The sequence below is a fragment of the Panulirus ornatus genome, chromosome 14, assembly GCF_036320965.1.
Source record: "Panulirus ornatus isolate Po-2019 chromosome 14, ASM3632096v1, whole genome shotgun sequence".
Classification (NCBI taxonomy): domain Eukaryota; kingdom Metazoa; phylum Arthropoda; class Malacostraca; order Decapoda; family Palinuridae; genus Panulirus; species Panulirus ornatus.
Genome location: NC_092237.1, coordinates 52068459 through 52089022, shown reverse-complemented (window position 1 = coordinate 52089022; position 20564 = coordinate 52068459). Strand labels below are relative to the sequence as shown.

At 42.6% G+C, this 20564-nt stretch overlaps 1 protein-coding gene across 1 annotated transcript in view; it reads right to left on the bottom strand.

Annotated features, from left to right (window-relative positions):
- Window positions 1–912: 912 nt before the first annotated feature.
- The window catches only part of LOC139753415 (uncharacterized), a 58571-nt gene continuing 38919 nt past the window's right edge, over window positions 913–20564 (bottom strand). Inside the window, exons 9-10 of the mRNA XM_071669889.1 lie at window positions 1577–1932; window positions 913–1281 (exon numbers count right to left, since the gene is read on the bottom strand). Coding sequence (XP_071525990.1) covers window positions 1047–1281; window positions 1577–1932 — 591 coding nt within the window. The 3' untranslated portion in view covers window positions 913–1046. The remainder of the gene's footprint in view (window positions 1282–1576; window positions 1933–20564) is intronic.

Below are 20564 nucleotides of genomic sequence, written 5' to 3'. Positions count from 1 at the left end.
AACACCGATGGGACAACACCAATATACATTAGTTTAACCTTTAATCACCCCAGAACCTCTTTCTAAGAGAGTCCTGGTGTTAACCAGAACTTCTTTCCAGAGGCTCCTTCAGCCCAGGGCTGCGCTTACTTCCAGTAGCAGGGGGATGTGAACTCTTTGGAGTGATACAGCTTCGCAAAAGGTTGCTTTTCACTCGCAAAGTAACCTCATGCAGGCATAGTCTGGTAACGTCGTAATATATGTCGTCGTAATATATATATATATATATATATATATATATATATATATATATATATATATATATATATACTTAATAATACTTCATGACAAATGTGGAAAACAGGGTGGTAAAACAAAAGTTTACAAATGCTTATATAAACATATATATTTGTTTGGACTCAATTACACATGATCAGTATGTACAAATACTTAAGAGTGGGGAGTACAGTGGGTGGTTACTGAGGAAGCTGCAGCACTGGGGACAAACTGGACAGGAATCAGACGTCCCCAGGCCCCTGCTGGTGACGTCCTCAGTCGTCCTGCAGTGGACAGGCAGGTCTCGCACAGTAAACTGGGAGCAAAAGACACTGGCCCCTAACAACGTTATCTGCTGGAAAAACTGAGGAAATTCTTTTCATTTCTGGTCATTCAGAACAAATTGTCGGAAAGTAATTATGTAAGTCTTTCTCTGAATGTCATTTTTTTTTAATGTATTCTTACATCAGTACGAATCATTTCTCGGATTAGGATGACAATTTGTCTGGTTCATCTTGAATAGTTTTAAATAATGGCTCTCGGAAGTTTTCCTACTTTGTATATTTTGTAGAGAAAGCAAATCTAAGGGATTTATTATTTAGATCAAATCTTTTTAAATTGATCACATACATGATAAAAGGTAACTGGTCAAGGGAGTGAGCCTTGTGGTACGCCACTAATTACTTCTAAGAAGTCGAAAGGTTTTCCCCATTGAACAATTTTTGTTTCGTGTTAGTAAGCCGATCTTTCATCCACTTGCATTTACTTTGCAGCAACAGCACCACGAAATCTTAAACTCCAGCGCACCTGAAGGTAGGAAACATCTGCTGCCCAGCGACACAGAAATATGAGAGACGGATGGTGGTGTTGGTGTCGGTGAACAACATGGTGACAGAGGTTGTGGTTCGTACGGTGGTCCAGATGGTGATGAGTTTCGGGTCATAAGGCACTTCGGGAACATCTGCTGCCGAGCCCACCGTCTTGTCCTCACTGGTCACCTCGGATAGGCTGCCGTCCAGGTCGGCTCTGAGGGGGAGGTGAAAGAGCACACTTCAGTAACCTACACACATCACAGACCTCATCAGAATTCCTTTGGTGTTTAGTCTCTCTCAGCATCTCTATATACGGGAGGCACGATCTCTTTCTTATACTCATTCATAGCAAAAAAAAAATGGCCCTTTTCTGAAAGGGTCCAAGTATTACCCACGACTCTTTTCCCAGTGGCTCCTACAGGCCAAGGCTGAGCTGTTCTCAATAGCAGGAACTGGGTTGACTCTACTGAGGTGGGAGATTCCTCGATAAGACTGTACTCTGTACTTACGGGACCTTTTCGCCGTCGATCTCAACAGTTGTACGTGAGTGCCTCTTCCTGCGTCGTCCCTGGCACGTGACAGCGCTGTTACTGCCAGACAGACAAGAGAAAAACACCGTAGAAGTTATCATGACGATGTCTGTATTCGTCATGGTAGATGACACTCCAATGAAACGCTCGCGATCCCTGAAGTTACGAGACAATTCACGACCTGTCTCAGCATCAGTAACTCTACCCGTGGGTTCGGCGGGGCTGGCCTCAGCCCTGGGATCGGCATGTGTGGCTTCGGCCCCTGGTCGTTGCTCCTGAGCAGCGACAGCCGTCAGGCACACCAACAACACCAGTCCTGACAACACCACGCGCATCTGCAAGATTAAACGAAAGCAAGTGAACCTTGCTGACGAACACTTCCTGAGCAAATCATTGCCACAGAATTTATCATATCATATCCTGGAGGATTTTTACAACTAATGAAGAATCATTTTGTTGTTTGTGGATGACTTGTGAACGTTGTCACAACAGCTGCCATCACGGGTCAAGCATTTATGGTCCGCTAACGGGAGAGTGTTCAGAAAGATGTCAACATGGGGCGGATGTGATCTGTTGACCCGTATAATTGTGGTACTCTATCCAATGAGACATCACGCACAGCTTCTTGAACATGTGGCCTCTCCTCGTCATTGTCAGAAATCTAAGTTGAAGGCGTTGCTACTTCTGTTAATATCGAGGGCGGATCACCCATTACATCAAGTCCACTAAAGTGTAGAGCCCAACGACAAGGAGGGGAGTGGGGTTTGGCAAATGAAAGATCACATAGTTCTCTCCCGGGCAATGACTATACAGACAAATTGAAATATAAAACGAATTGCAATTTTTGATTGCTTCTTTTCCTGTTGAGAACGATATATATATATATATATATATATATATATATATATATATATATATATATATATATATATATATATATATATATACATATATATATATATATATATATATATATATATATATATATATATATATATATATAGTTTTTTATACCATTTGTCTTTGATACACACATTTCTAGTCTGGGTTCAAAAGACTATACTATAGAGTTGGGACAGAAACAAAAAAATCAGCTCGGTCTTGGCATTTTCAATAACGCTCGGTAGGTTCCTCCTGCCTATGCTAACAAAAATATAGTTGCTACTGAACACAGTATTTCTACCAATACATCTAATGAACCTGTTGCCATGGCTTCTGGTGGTGCCTGAAGAAACAGTCACTTCGTTTAGTTCCATCTTGGCCGATTCTTCCAGTCTGCGTCCACCTACCCTTTGACATACAACAGAAATTGGCCGAGGGAGACTAGACTGGAAAATCGACATGTTTTAAGATTACGAGGCATTTATAGCCCAATGTCTCGCTCCTGATGGATTGAAGCTCGTGCAGATGTAAAAATGATTCTAAGTGGATGAGCAAAGTGAGACAAAGTAAGTCACTGAGCCGAATTTCCTCGAAAGTGGTGAAATATCGAACGGATGATGTAGCTTTCGATTGTAGAAAGTAATGTTTGTGACAGTCTTGTTCTATTTACGGTATGGTTCTCCAGGTATTTATCACAACTTGGTAAAACCTCTTCCCATCACTAGCCTTTAAGACAAAATATGTCCGACAGGCACACATGAGGCAACTAGACAAGGATATAATTCGGTTTGCCGAATATGAAGCATTTGGCTTATGGCGCCAGCAGGCCATCGAGTATTTTCTGTGGAACCTCGGGTCACTAGTAGCCAGACCAATCTGCAAGGGGCAATTTATAGTAGTGCATATAAATGTCTCTCGTCGTCATGGCTTTTTTTTTTTTTTTTTTTTTTTAGACTCTGTTCGTATATTGGTTCATATTTTAAAGCTTGAACAAGAAGGGGCGATCATTGAGTGCGAGGAAACGACCTCTGAGAACAATGGTACAACGCCTGGGTAAGATAATAGAGTTTCCTTAAACACGACTCTTAAGCATAGGTACTGCCATCATACCCAAGTACCGTAACTTAGTGCCAAAGGGTTTTAAGTAATTTATCATCTGCTCAAAGGTCTATGAATTACGTCCCAGCCAGTTTTCCAGCGAGTGGTAATATCCGTTGATGCTGAAGACATTTCCTTTTGGCAAACATCTCAGTGACATATATCATTCTTAGCTGTGTCAACTGCTAGAGTACACGAAGCAAATTCTTTTTCTTATTTAATTCCACAAGTGAATAAATAAGAGGAAGACGAATAGCCAGGTTAGAAAAGTAGAATGGCATAATGGCCACACTTGAAAAGGATTCTTTGAAGTAATGCCACCACGAACTCTTACTATCTCAACTCTATAATCCATCCTTACCACGACCACAACCCACTCCCAGCACGGATATAATCAACTTTCATTACGACCATAAACAACTCTCCACGTCCGTGATCCAATCCTTCCTTACTTTTGCTGTCGGGCTGGAGGAACACAAATGAAATTCCTGATCCACTAGAGATGTCATATATTTATACTGTCCTTCAAAAAAATTGGGGAACTTGAATACTCTTCACCGTTTTCCTGGTTAACCCTAACCTCACTCTTGTCGGGATTCATTTTCCTCCGGCTTACCTCCCTGTATACCCAATGTTTTTTACATCAATTTCCTCCTTGCTGGAGGACGTTTCTCCATTGGCTTGGCCCGACCTCTTGAGTTTGGGAGGCGACTTAGTGAATATACCTTTCTTCTGATATTTACACTCTAGCCTCCGGGTAAGTGGTAATGCCAGGCTTCCGGGACGTTTTCTAAGAATGAGTACAAGTTTCAGTGCAGGAGCAATTACCTGTCTTTAGTACGGGGGGGGGGGGGGGCTACAAGCGTGGCGACCCATCTCGAGCTTTCTATACCATCGAGTAGCCTTTTCAAAATGTTCATATTGTTGGCATTCACCGTTTCTTGCTCAGTCTTTTCCACCAACCACTTATACACTTACATATAAATCGTATTTCTTCAAATAAATATAAATCGTATTTATTCACATACTTCCAGTGTGGTTTCAGAAGTGGTAGAGGATGTGTGGATCAGGTGTTTGCTTTGAAGAATGTATGTGAGAAATACTTAGAAAAGCAAATGGATTTGTATGTAGCATTTATGGATCTGGAGAAGGCATATGATACAGTTGATAGAGATGCTCTGTGGAAGGTATTAAGAATATATGGTGTGGGAGGCAAGTTGTTAGAAGCAGTGAAAAGTTTTTATCAAGGGTGTAAGGCATGTGTACGTGTAGGAAGAAAGGAAAGTGATTGGTTCTCAGTGAATGTAGGTTTGCAGCAGGGGTGTGTGATGTCTCCATGGTTGTTTAATTTGTTTATGGATGGGGTTGTTAGGGAGATGAATGCAAGAGTTTTGGAAAGAGGGGCAAGTATGAAGTCTGTTGTGGATGAGAGAGCTTGGGAAGTGAGTCAGTTGTTGTTCGCTGATGATACAGCGCTGGTGGTTGATTCATGTGAGAAACTGCAGAAGCTGGTGACTGAGTTTGGTAAAGTGTGTGAAAGAAGAAAGCTAAGAGTAAATGTGAATAAGAGCAAGGTTATTAGGTACAGTAGGGTTAAGGGTCAAGTCAATTGGGAGGTAAGTTTGAATGGAGAAAAACTGGAGGAAGTAAAGTGTTTTAGATATCTGGGAGTGGATCTCGCAGCGGATGGAACCATGGAAGCGGAAGTGAATCATAGGGTGGGGGAGGGGGCGAAAATTCTGGGAGCCTTGAAGAATGTGTGGAAGTCGAGAATATTATCTCCAAAAGCAAAAATGGGTATGTCTGAAGGAATAGTGGTTCCAACAATGTTGTATGGTTGCGAGGCGTGGGCTATGGATAGAGTTGTGCGCAGGAGGGTGGATGTGCTGGAAATGAGATGTTTGAGGACAATGTGTGGTGTGAGGTGGTTTGATCGAGTAAGTAATGTAAGGGTAAGAGAGATGTGTGGAAATAAAAAGAGCGTGGTTGAGAGAGCAGAAGAGGGTGTTTTGAAATGGTTTGGGCACATGGAGAGAATGAGTGAGGAAAGATTGACCAAGAGGATATATGTGTCGGAGGTGGAGGGAACGAGGAGAAGTGGGAGACCAAATTGGAGGTGGAAAGATGGAGTGAAAAAGATTTTGTGATAAAAAAGATTTTGTGATCGGGGCCTGAACATGCAGGAGGGTGAAAGGAGGACAAGGAATAGAGTGAATTGGATCGATGTGGTATACCGGGGTTGACGTGCTGTCAGTGGATTGAATCAGGGCATGTGAAGCGTCTGGGGTAAATCATGGAAAGTTGTGTGGGGCCTGGATGTGTAAAGGGAGCTGTGGTTTCGGGCATTATTGCATGACAGCTAGAGACTGAGTGTGAACGAATGGGGCCTTTGTTGTCTTTTCCTAGTGCTACCTCGCACACATGAGGGGGGAGGGGGATGGTATTCCATGTGTGGCGAGGTGGCGATGGGAATGAATAAAGGCAGACAGTGTGAATTGTGTGCATGGGTATATATGTATGTGTCTGTGTGTGTATATATATGTGTGCATTGAGATGTATAGGTTATGTATATTTGCGTGTGTGGACGTGTATGTATATACATTGTGTATGGGGGTGGGTTGGGCCATTTCTTTCGTCTGTTTCCTTGCGCTACCTCTCAAACGCGGGAGACAGCGGAAAAAAAAAACTTCCAGCCTAACCGAGTGTGACCGACAGTGGCCTTTTTCTCTTTTCCTGGCGCTCTCTGGAGGGGGGGGTGCTATTTCATGCGTGGCGGGGTGGCGATGGGAATGATTGAAAGCAGCAAGTATGAACATGTACATGTATATTTATGTATATGTATGTATGTATATGTTGAAATGTATATGTATACATATGTGGGAATGACTGATGTATAAAAGAAAGAGGTGGGAGGTCAAGAGAAATGTGAAAGAGGTGAAAAGAGGGCAAATGAGAGTTGAGGTGAGAGTATCATTAAATTTTAAAGACAATAAAATGATATTTTGGAAGGAGGTAAATGAAGTGCGTAAGACAAGAGAACAAATGGGAACATCAGTGAAGGGGGATAATGGGGAGGTAATAACAAGTAGTGGTGAAGTAAGAAGATGGAGCGAGTATTTTGAAGGTTTGTTGAATGTGTTGGATAATAGAGTGGCAGACAGAGGGTGATTTGGTCGAGGTGGTGTGAAGTGAGAGGGTCACGGAGAATGATTAGGTAAACAGAAAAGATGTAGTGAAAGCTATATGGAAGATGAAAGCTGCCAAGGCAGTGGGTTTGGATGGTATTGCAGTGGAATTTATTTAAAAAGGGGTGACTGTGTTGTTGACTGGTTAGTAAGGATATTCAATGTATGTATGGTTCATGGTGAAGTGCCTGAGGATGGGCAGAATACATGCATAGTGCGATTGTACAAAGGCAAAGGGGATAAAGGCGAGAGTTCAAATGACAGAGGTATAAGTTTGTTGAGTATTCCTGGGAAATTATATGGGAGGGTATTGATTGAGAGGGTAGAAACATGTACAGAGCATCAGATTGGGGAAGAGCAGTGTGGTTTCAGAGGTGGTAGAGGATGTGTATATCAGGTGTTTGCTTTGAAGAATGTATGTGAGAAATACTTAGAAAAACAGATGGATTTGTATGCAGCAATACTTAGAAAAAATCGATGGATTTGTATGTAGAATTTATGGATCTGGAGAAGGCATATGATAAAGTTGATAGAGATGCTCTGTAAAAGGTTTTAAGAGTATATGGTGTGGGAGGCAAGTTGCTAGAAGCAGTGAAAAGTTTTTATAAAGGATGTAAGGCATGTGTATGAGTAGGAAGAGAGGAAAGTGATTGGTTCCCAGTGAATGTCAGTTTACAGCAAGGGTGCGTGATGTCTCCATGGTTGTTTAATTTGTTTATGTGGGGTTGTTAGGGAGGTGAACGCAAGAGTTTTGGAGAGGTGGGCAAGTATGCAGTCTCTTGTGGATGAGTGGGCTTAGGAAGTGAGTCAGTTGTTGTTTGCTGATCATACAGCACTGGTGGCTGATTCGGGTGAGAAACTGCAGAAGTTGGTGACAGTTTGGTAAAGTGTGTGAAAGAAGAAAGCTGAGAGTAAATGTGAATAAGAGCAAGGTTAATAGGTTCAGTAGGAATGAGGGAAAAGTTAATTGAGAGGTAAGTTTGAATGGAGAAAAACTGGAGGAAGTGAAGTGTTTTAGATATTGGGGAGCGGACTTCCGGATGGAACCATGGAAGCGGAAGTGAGTCACAGGCTGGGGGAGGTGGTGAAGGCCCTGGGAGTGTTGAAAAATGTGCAGAAGGCGAGAATGCTATCTTGGAGAGCAAAAATGGATATGTTTGAAGGAATAGTTGTTCCAACAATGTTATATGGTTGCGAGGCGTGGGCTATAGATAGAGTTGTGCGAAGGAGGGTGGATGTGCTGGAAATGAGATGTTTGAGGACAATATGTGGTGTGAGGTGGTTTGATCGAGTAAGTAATAACAGGGTAAGAGAGATCTGTGGTAATAAAAGGAGTGTGGTTGAGAGAGCAGAAGAGGGTGTAGAAATGGTGTGGTCACATGGAGAGAATGAGAGAGGAAAGATTGACCAAGAGGATATATGTGTCAGAGGTGGAAGGAGTGAGAAGTGGGAGACCAATTTGGAGGTGGAAAGATGGAGTGAAAAAGATTTTGAATGATCGTGGCCTGAACATGCAGGAGGGTGAAAGGTGTGCACGGAATGGAGTGAATTGGAACGATGTGGTATACCGGGGTCGACGTGCTGTCAATGGATTGAACCAAGGCATGTGAAGGGTCTGGGGTAAACCATGGAAAGTTGTGTGGGGCCTGGATGTGGAAAGGGAGCTGTGGTTTCGGTGCATTCTACATGACATCTAGAGAGTGAGTGTGAACAAATGTGGCATTTGTTGTCTTTTCCTAGCGCTACCTCGCAGACATGCGTGGGGAGGGGGTTTTCATTTCATGTGTGGTGGGGTGGCAACAGGAATGAATAAGGGCAGACAGTATGAATTATGTACATGTGTATATATGTATATGTCTGTGTGTGTATATATATGTATACGTTGAGATGTATACGTATGTATATGTGCGTGTGTGGACGTGTAGGTATATACATGTGTATGTGGGTGGGTTGGGCCATTCTTTCGTCTGTTTCCTTGCGCTATATATATGTGTGTGTGTGTGTGTGTGTATGTGGAGGGTTGGGCCATTCTTCATCTGTTTCCTTGTGCTACCTCGCTGAAGCGGGAAACAGCGATTAAGAAATGGCCCAACCCACCCCCATACACATGTATATACATACGTCCACACACGCAAAATATACATACCTACACAGCTTTCCATGGTTTACCCCAGACGCTTCACATGCCCCGATTCAATCCACTGACAGCACGTCAACCCCGGTATACCACATCGCTCCACTTCACTCTATTCCTTGCCCTCCTTTCACCCTCCTGCATGTTCAGGCCCCGATCACACAAAATCTTTTTCACTCCATCTTTCCACCTCCAATTTCGTCTCCCTCTTCTCCTCGATCCCTCTACCTCCGACACATATATCCTCTTGGTCAATCTTTCCTTACTCATTCTCTCCATGTGCCCAAACCATTTCAAAACACCCTCTTCTGCTCTCTCAACCACGCTCTTTTTATTTCCACACATCTCTCTTACCCTTACGTTACTTACTCGGTCAAACCACCTCACACCACACATTGTCCTCAAACATCTCATTTCCAGCACATCCATCCTCCTGCGCACAACTCTATCCATAGCCCACGCCTCGCAACCATACAACATTGTTGGAACCACTATTCCTTCAAACATACTCATTTTTGCTTTCCGAGATAATGTTCTCAACTTCCACACATTCTTCAAGGCTCCCAGAATTTTCGCCCCCTCCCCCACCCTATGATCCACTTCCGCTTCCATGGTTCCATCCGCTGCCAGATCCACTCCCAGATATCTAATACACTTCACTTCCTCCAGTTTTTCTCCATTCAAACTCACCTCCCAATTGACTTGACCCTCAACCCTACTGTACCTAATAACCTTGCTCTTATTCACATTTACTCTTAACTTTCTTCTTTCACACACTTTACCAAACTCAGTCACCAGCTTCTGCAGTTTCTCACATGAATCAGCCACCAGCGCTGTATCATCAGCGAACAACAACTGACTCACTTCCCAAGCTCTCTCATCCCCAACAGACTTCATACTTGCCCCTCTTTCCAAAACTCTTGCATTCACCTCCCTAACAACCCCATCCATAAACAAATTAAACAACCATGGAGACATCACACACCCCTGCCGCAAACCTACATTCACTGAGAACCAATCACTTTCCTCTCTTCCTACACGTACACATGCTTTACATCCTCGATAAAAACTTTTCACTGCTTCTAACAACTTGCCTCCCACACCATATATTCTTAATACCTTCCACAGAGCATCTCTATCAACGGTATCATCTGCCTTCTCCAGATCCATAAATGCTACATACAAATCCATTTGCTTTTCTAAGTATTTCTCACATACATTCTTCAAAGCAAACACCTGATCCACACATCCTTTACCACTTCTGAAACCACACTGCTCTTCCCCAATCTGATGCTCTGTACATGCCTTCACCCTCTCAATTAATACCCTCCCATATAATTGGTAAATTATATATATATATATATATATATATATATATTTATATATATATATATATATATATTTTTTTTTTTTTTTTTTTTTTTTTTTTTTTTTTTTTTATACTTTGTCGCTGTCTCCCGCGTTTGCGAGGTAGCGCAAGGAAACAGACGAAAGAAATGGCCCAACCTCCCCCCCCCCCATACACATGTACATACACACGTCCACACACGCAAATATACATACCTACACAGCTTTCCATGGTTTACCCCAGACGCTTCACATGCCTTGATTCAATCCACTGACAGCACGTCAACCCCTGTATACCACATGACTCCAATTCACTCTATTCCTTGCCCTCCTTTCACCCTCCTGCATGTTCAGGCCCCGATCACACAAAATCTTTTTCACTCCATCTTTCCACCTCCAATTTGGTCTCCCTCTTCTCCTCGTTCCCTCCACCTCCGACGCATATATCCTCTTGGTCAATCTCTCCTCACTCATTCTCTCCATGTGCCCAAACCATTTCAAAACACCCTCTTCTGCTCTCTCAACCACGCTCTTTTTATTTCCACACATCTCTCTTACCCTTACGTTACTTACTCGATCAAACCACCTCACACCACACATTGTCCTCAAACATCTCATTTCCAGCACATCCATCCTCCTGCGCACACCTCTATCCATAGCCCACGCCTCGCAACCATACAACATTGTTGGAACCACTATTCCCTCAAACATACCCATTTTCGCTTTCCGAGATAATGTTCTCGACTTCCACACATTTTTCAAGGCTCCCAAAATTTTCGCCCCCTCCCCCACCCTATGATCCACTTCCGCTTCCATGGTTCCATCCGCTGACAGATCCACTCCCAGATATCTAAAACACTTCACTTCCTCCAGTTTTTCTCCATTCAAACTCACCTCCCAATTGACTTGACCCTCACCTCTACTGTACCTAATAACCTTGCTCTTATTCACATTTACTCTCAACTTTCTTCTTCCACACACTTTACCAAACTCAGTCACCAGCTTCTGCAGTTTCTCACATGAATCAGCCACCAGCGCTGTATCATCAGCGAACAACAACTGACTCACTTCCCAAGCTCTCTCATCCCCAACAGACTTCATACTTGCCCCTCTTTCCAGGACTCTTGCATTTACCTCCCTTACAACCCCATCCATAAACAAATTAAACAACCATGGAGACATCACACACCCCTGCCGCAAACCTACATTCACTGAGAACCAATCACTTTCCTCTCTTCCTACACGTACACATGCCTTACATCCTCGATAAAAACTTTTCACTGCTTCTAACAACTTGCCTCCCACACCATATATTCTTAATACCTTCCACAGAGCATCTCTATCAACTCTATCATATGCCTTCTCCAGATCCATAAATGCTACATACAAATCCATTTGCTTTTCTAAGTATTTCTCACATACATTCTTCAAAGCAAACACCTGATCCACACATCCTCTACCACTTCTGAAACCACACTGCTCTTCCCCAATCTGATGCTCTGTACATGCCTTCACCCTCTCAATCAATACCCTCCCATATAATTTACCAGGAATACTCAACAAACTTATACCTCTGTAATTTGAGCACTCACTCTTATCCCCTTTGCCTTTGTACAATGGCACTATGCACGCATTCCGCCAATCCTCAGGCACCTCACCATGAGTCATACATACCTATACATATATATATATATATATATATGGATGGTATTGCAGTAGAATTTATTAAAAAAGGGGGTGAATGTATTGTTGACTGGTTGGTAAGGTTATTTAATGTATGTATGACTCATGGTGAGGTGCCTGAGGATTGGCGGAATGCGTGCATAGTGCCATTGTACAAAGGCAAAGGGGATAAGAGTGAGTGCTCAAATTACAGAGGTATAAGTTTGTTGAGTATTCCTGGTAAATTATATGGGAGGGTATTGATCGAGAGGGTGAAGGCATGTACAGAGCATCAGATTGGGGAAGAGCAGTGTGGTTTCAGAAGTGGTAGAGGATGTGTGGATCAGGTGTTTGCTTTGAAGAATGTATGTGAGAAATACTTAGAAAAGCAAATGGATTTGTATGTAGCATTTATGGATCTGGAGAAGGCAGATGATACCGTTGATAGAGATGCTCTGTGGAAGGTATTAAGAATATATGGTGTGGGAGGCAAGTTGTTAGAAGCAGTGAAAAGTTTTTATCGAGGATGTAAGGCATGTGTACGTGTAGGAAGAGAGGAAAGTGATTGGTTCTCAGTGAATGTAGGTTTGCGGCAGGAGTGTGTGATGTCTCCATGGTTGTTTAATTTGTTTATGGATGGGGTTGTTAGGGAGGTGAATGCAAGAGTTTTGGAAAGAGGGGCAAGTATGCAGTCTCTTGTGGATGAGTGGGCTTAGGAAGTGAGTCAGTTGTTGTTCGCTGATGATACAGCGCTGGTGGTTGATTCATGTGAGAAACTGCAGAAGCTGGTGACTGAGTTTGGTAAAGTGTGTGAAAGAAGAAAGCTAAGAGTAAATGTGAATAAGAGCAAGGTTATTAGGTACAGTAGGGTTAAGGGTCAAGTCAATTGGGAGGTAAGTTTGAATGGAGAAAAACTGGAGGAAGGAATTGAAGTGGTTTTAGATATGTGGGAGAGGCTTGGAGGAACAGGAAGCGGAAGTGGGAGTAATTAGGGTGGGTGTTGAGTCCTGGGAGTGATTTGAAAACTGATGCGTGACGTGAGAAAAGAATCTAGGAGAGCTAAAATTGAAATTTAATGAAGGAATAAGTTGAACCACAATGTTATTGGATGTCGGGTGGGTATAGAAAGCTTTGTTCGAAGTATGGAGGCATATCTTTGACCTTCGATTAAGAGGCCCCATATGAGGAGAGGCGTTGGATAGGCAAACGAACTCAACTGTAAGAAGGTAGCTGATTTTGTACAACCACAGTATATTTGAAGAGCGCGCAGCTAGGGTTCTCCATTAAGTTGTCCCAGTCTCTAATGATCTCTGACTCATTACCATAGCGATAAGTATACCTCTTATTCCTTCATATCTCCTATTTTCTCCCAAATTTTATTCACTAATTCTATCCCCCTCTAAATCCATCATATTATCCCCTATCTTCTTTATCCTTAATATCCTTACATTTTATATCCAATTCCTCATATATACACGTTTTTCCTATATAACAATTTCAATCCCATTCCATATCATTATATTTTACTACCCCCCATTCCCAAATATATTTTCCATTCATATTCCTTTCTATATTAAACCTTATCAAAACCATACCAACTTCTATCTATATCCCCCCCATATTCAAATAATAAAAAACTGTACCCATATCCAATTATTTTCTTTTTAAAACCAAACCCATATATTTTCATATTTTTCTCCATTCCATTCCAACTTTCTTACTACATCACAACATACATATACAAAATACACATACATATATTTAAACAAACATAACTATTAATAAAACTACATACAATATTATATATTCTATAATTACACACCCATATAAATATTTATTTAATTTCCTAAAATAATAAACCATCTACACAAACATATATATAGTTATATACATATTCTTTAATTTCCAAACAATAAACCTAGATCCACACTCCACCCTTTTCCCTCTAACTCCCATTCCCCCCCCCACCACATAAAAACCCTCCTACCCGCACCCACACCACCCACCCCTCGAACCAATTATATCCCCTCTAACCATCTCAACCACCATCCCTCATACCCCTTCACCCCATACCAACAACAAAATCACCAAAAAATAATAACTTTCACCCCCCCCCACAAAAACCCAAACAAACCCCACCCAAAACTAAACAAAAACTCACAACATCCCAAACAAAATTACCACAAACAACACAACAACATATCCCCAAACCCCCCAAAATCACAACCCCTAAAAACAAACCCCAAACCAACAAACTTAACCAACCACTTACCCCCCCACCCCCCAATAACCCCCAACCAAAACCCTCCCACACAAATCTCACACCACACATCCCACTCCTCATCCCCCACCCCAATAATTCCCACAACAACCCCACACCAAAAAACAAACTATCTCTCACCATATACCCCAACCCAACACCCTTACCCTCATAATCCCACACCAATCACCCAACTCAACATTAAACCTCATCCTAACCCACCTCACACACCACCCCAACCCAACCACCTAAAAAACAAACCCCCACCCTCAAATCAATCCAGCAACATACCACAAAACCAATTAAAAAACACCAAACCACAACACAAACAACAAACCCCCCACTAACCCCCCCACCTGACCATCATCATCCTTTACACACAATAAACATCCCATTATACACAACATCTCCCCCCCCACTTACACCCAACCCTACACTCGATCCAACAGAATCCTTACTTGCCCCTCTTTACAAAAACTCTTGCATTCACCTCCCTAACAACCCCATCCATAAACAAATTAAACAACATGGAGACATCACACACCCCTGCCGCAAACCTACATTCACTGAGAACCAATCACTTTCCTCTCTTCCTACACGTACACATGCTTTACATCCTCGATAAAAACTTTTCACTGCTTCTAACAACTTGCCTCCCACACCATATATTCTTAATACTTCCACAGAGCATCTCTATCAACGGTATCATCTGCCTTCTCCAGATCCATAAATGCTACATACAAATCCATTTGCTTTTCTAAGTATTTCTCACATACATTCTTCAAGCAAACACCTGATCCACACATCCTTTACCACTCTGGAAAACCACATGCTCTTCCCAATCTGATGCTCTGTACATGCTTCACCCTCTCAATTAATACCCTCCCATATAATTGTAAAAATTATATATATATATTATATATATATATATATATATATATTATATATATATATATATATTTTTTTTTTTTTTTGTTTTTTTTTTTTTTTTTTTTTTATTACTTTGTCGCTGTCTCCCGCGTTTGGGAGGTAGCGCAAGGAAACAGACGAAAGAAATGGCCCAACCTCCCCCCCCCCCATACACATGTACATACACACGTCCACACACGCAAATATACATACCTACACAGCTTCCATGGTTTACCCCAGACGCTTCACATGCCTTGATTCAATCCACTGACAGCACGTCAACCCCGGTATACCACATCGCTCCACTTCACTCTATTCCTTGCCCTCCTTTCACCCTCCTGCATGTTCAGGCCCCGATCACACAAAATCTTTTTCACTCCATCTTTCCACCTCCAATTTGGTCTCCCTCTTCTCCTCGATCCCTCTACCTCCGACACATATATCCTCTTGGTCAATCTTTCCTTACTCATTTCTCCATGTGCCCAAACCATTTCAAAACACCCTCTTCTGCTCTCTCAACCACGCTCTTTTTATTTCCACACATCTCTCTTACCCTTACGTTACTTACTCGGTCAAACCACCTCACACCACACATTGTCCTCAAACATCTCATTTCCAGCACATCCATCCTCCTGCGCACAAACTCTATCCATAGCCCACGCCTCGCAACCATACAACATTGTTGGAACCACTATTCCTTCAAACATACTCATTTTTGCTTTCCGAGATAATGTTCTCGACTTCCACACATTTTTCAAGGCTCCCAAAATTTTCGCCCCCTCCCCCACCCTATGATCCACTTCCGCTTCCATGGTTCCATCCGCTGACAGATCCACTCCCAGATATCTAAAACACTTCACTTCCTCCAGTTTTTCTCCATTCAAACTCACCTCCAATTGACTTGACCCTCACCTCTACTGTACCTAATAACCTTGCTCTTATTCACATTTACTCTCAACTTTCTTCTTCCACACACTTTACCAAACTCAGTCACAGCTTCTGCAGTTTCTCACATGAATCAGCCACCAGCGCTGTATCATCAGCGAACAACAACTGACTACTTCCCAAGCTCTCTCATCCCCAACAGACTTCATACTTGCCCCTCTTTCCAAAACTCTTGCATTCACCTCCCTAACAACCCCATCCATAAACAAATTAAACAACCATGGAGACATCACACACCCCTGCCGCAAACCTACATTCACTGAGAACCAATCACTTTCCTCTCTTCCTACACGTACACATGCTTTACATCCTCGATAAAAACTTTTCACTGCTTCTAACAACTTGCCTCCCACACCATATATTCTTAATACTTCCACAGAGCATCTCTATCAACGGTATCATCTGCCTTCTCCAGATCCATAAATGCTACATACAAATCCATTTGCTTTTCTAAGTATTTCTCACATACATTCTTCAAGCAAACACCTGATCCACACATCCTTTACCACTTCTGAAACCGCATGCTCTTCCCAATCTGATGCTCTGTACATGCCTTCACCCTCTCGATCAATACCCTCCCATATAATTTACAGGAATACTCAACAAACTTATACCTCTGTAATTTGAGCACTCACTCTTAGCCCCTTTGCCTTTGTACAATGGCACTATGCACGCTTTCGCCAATCTCAGGCACTCACCATGAGTCATACATACCTATTAATATATATATATATATATTATGGATGGTATTGCAGTGGAATTTATTTAAAAAGGGGTGACTGTGTTGTTGACTGGTTAGTAAGGATATTCAATGTATGTATGGTTCATGGTGAAGTGCCTGAGGATGGGCAGAATACATGCATAGTGCGATTGTACAAAGGCAAAGGGGATAAAGGCGAGAGTTCAAATGACAGAGGTATAAGTTTGTTGAGTATTCCTGGGAAATTATATGGGAGGGTATTGATTGAGAGGGTAGAAACATGTACAGAGCATCAGATTGGGGAAGAGCAGTGTGGTTTCAGAGGTGGTAGAGGATGTGTATATCAGGTGTTTGCTTTGAAGAATGTATGTGAGAAATACTTAGAAAAACAGATGGATTTGTATGCAGCAATACTTAGAAAAAATCGATGGATTTGTATGTAGAATTTATGGATCTGGAGAAGGCATATGATAAAGTTGATAAGAGATGCTCTGTAAAAGGTTTTAAGAGTATATGGTGTGGGAGGCAAGTTGCTAGAAGCAGTGAAAAGTTTTTATAAAGGATGTAAGGCATGTGTATGAGTAGGAAGAGAGGAAAGTGATTGGTTCCCAGTGAATGTCAGTTTACAGCAAGGGTGCGTGATGTCTCCATGGTTGTTTAATTTGTTTATGTAGGGTTGTTAGGGAGGTGAACGCAAGAGTTTTGGAGAGGTGGGCAAGTATGCAGTCTCTTGTGGATGAGTGGGCTTAGGAAGTGAGTCAGTTGTTGTTTGCTGATCATACAGCACTGGTGGCTGATTCGGGTGAGAAACTGCAGAAGTTGGTGACAGTTTGGTAAAGTGTGTGAAAGAAGAAAGCTGAGAGTAAATGTGAATAAGAGCAAGGTTAATAGGTTCAGTAGGAATGAGGGACAAGTTAATTGAGAGGTAAGTTTGAATGGAGAAAAACTGGAGGAAGTGAAGTGTTTTAGATATTGGGGAGTGGACTTCCGGATGGAACCATGGAAGCGGAAGTGAGTCACAGGCTGGGGGAGGTGGTGAAGGCCCTGGGAGTGTTGAAAAATGTGCAGAAGGCGAGAATGCTATCTTGGAGAGCAAAAATGGATATGTTTGAAGGAATAGTTGTTCCAACAATGTTATATGGTTGCGAGGCGTGGGCTATAGATAGAGTTGTGCGAAGGAGGGTGGATGTGCTGGAAATGAGATGTTTGAGGACAATATGTGGTGTGAGGTGGTTTGATCGAGTAAGTAATAACAGGGTAAGAGAGATCTGTGGTAATAAAAGGAGTGTGGTTGAGAGAGCAGAAGAGGGTGTAGAAATGGTGTGGTCACATGGAGAGAATGAGAGAGGAAAGATTGACCAAGAGGATATATGTGTCAGAGGTGGAAGGAGTGAGAAGTGGGAGACCAATTTGGAGGTGGAAAGATGGAGTGAAAAAGATTTTGAATGATCGTGGCCTGAACATGCAGGAGGGTGAAAGGTGTGCACGGAATGGAGTGAATTGGAACGATGTGGTATACCGGGGTCGACGTGCTGTCAATGGATTGAACCAAGGCATGTGAAGCGTCTGGGGTAAACCATGGAAAGTTGTGTGGGGCCTGGATGTGGAAAGGGAGCTGTGGTTTCGGTGCATTCTACATGACATCTAGAGAGTGAGTGTGAACAAATGTGGCATTTGTTGTCTTTTCCTAGCGCTACCTCGCAGACATGCGTGGGGAGGGGGTTTTCATTTCATGTGTGGCGGGGTGGCGACAGGAATGAATAAGGGCAGACAGTATGAATTATGTACATGTGTATATATGTATATGTCTGTGTGTGTATATATATGTATACGTTGAGATGTATACGTATGTATATGTGCGTGTGTGGACGTGTAGGTATATACATGTGTATGTGGGTGGGTTGGGCCATTCTTTCGTCTGTTTCCTTGCGCTATATATATGTGTGTGTGTGTGTATGTGGAGGGTTGGGCCATTCTTCATCTGTTTCCTTGTGCTACCTCGCTCAAGCGGGAAACAGCGATTAAGAAATGGCCCAACCCACCCCCATACACATGTATATACATACGTCCACACACGCAAAATATACATACCTACACAGCTTTCCATGGTTTACCCCAGACGCTTCACATGCCCCGATTCAATCCACTGACAGCACGTCAACCCCGGTATACCACATCGCTCCACTTCACTCTATTCCTTGCCCTCCTTTCACCCTCCTGCATGTTCAGGCCCCGATCACACAAAATCTTTTTCACTCCATCTTTCCACCTCCAATTTCGTCTCCCTCTTCTCCTCGATCCCTCTACCTCCGACACATATATCCTCTTGGTCAATCTTTCCTTACTCATTCTCTCCATGTGCCCAAACCATTTCAAAACACCCTCTTCTGCTCTCTCAACCACGCTCTTTTTATTTCCACACATCTCTCTTACCCTTACGTTACTTACTCGGTCAAACCACCTCACACCACACATTGTCCTCAAACATCTCATTTCCAGCACATCCATCCTCCTGCGCACAACTCTATCCATAGCCCACGCCTCGCAACCATACAACATTGTTGGAACCACTATTCCTTCAAACATACTCATTTTTGCTTTCCGAGATAATGTTCTCAACTTCCACACATTCTTCAAGGCTCCCAGAATTTTCGCCCCCTCCCCCACCCTATGATCCACTTCCGCTTCCATGGTTCCATCCGCTGCCAGATCCACTCCCAGATATCTAATACACTTCACTTCCTCCAGTTTTTCTCCATTCAAACTCACCTCCCAATTGACTTGACCCTCAACCCTACTGTACCTAATAACCTTGCTCTTATTCACATTTACTCTTAACTTTCTTCTTTCACACACTTTACCAAACTCAGTCACCAGCTTCTGCAGTTTCTCACATGAATCAGCCACCAGCGCTGTATCATCAGCGAACAACAACTGACTCACTTCCCAAGCTCTCTCATCCCCAACAGACTTCATACTTGCCCCTCTTTCCAAAACTCTTGCATTCACCTCCCTAACAACCCCATCCATAAACAAATTAAACAACCATGGAGACATCACACACCCCTGCCGCAAACCTACATTCACTGAGAACCAATCACTTTCCTCTCTTCCTACACGTACACATGCTTTACATCCTCGATAAAAACTTTTCACTGCTTCTAACAACTTGCCTCCCACACCATATATTCTTAATACCTTCCACAGAGCATCTCTATCAACGGTATCATCTGCCTTCTCCAGATCCATAAATGCTACTTACAAATCCATTTGCTTTTCTAAGTATTTCTCACATACATTCTTCAAAGCAAACACCTGATCCACACATCCTTTACCACTTCTGAAACCACACTGCTCTTCCCCAATCTGATGCTCTGTACATGCCTTCACCCTCTCAATCAATACCCTCCCATATAATTGGTAAATTATATATATATATATATATATATAATTTTTATATATATATATATATATATATTTTTTTTTTTTTTTTTTTTTTTTTTTTTTTATACTTTGTCGCTGTCTCCCCGCGTCTGCGAGGTAGCGCAAGGAAACAGACGAAAGAAATGGCCCAACCCCCCCCCCCCATACACATGTACATACGTCCACACACGCAAATATACATACCTACACAGCTTTCCATGGTTTACCCCAGACGCTTCACATGCCTTGATTCAATCCACTGACAGCACGTCAACCCCTGTATACCACATCGCTCCAATTCACTCTATTCCTTGCCCTCCTTTCACCCTCCTGCATGTTCAGGCCCCGATCACACAAAATCTTTTTCACTCCATCTTTCCACCTCCAATTTGGTCTCCCTCTTCTCCTCGTTCCCTCCACCT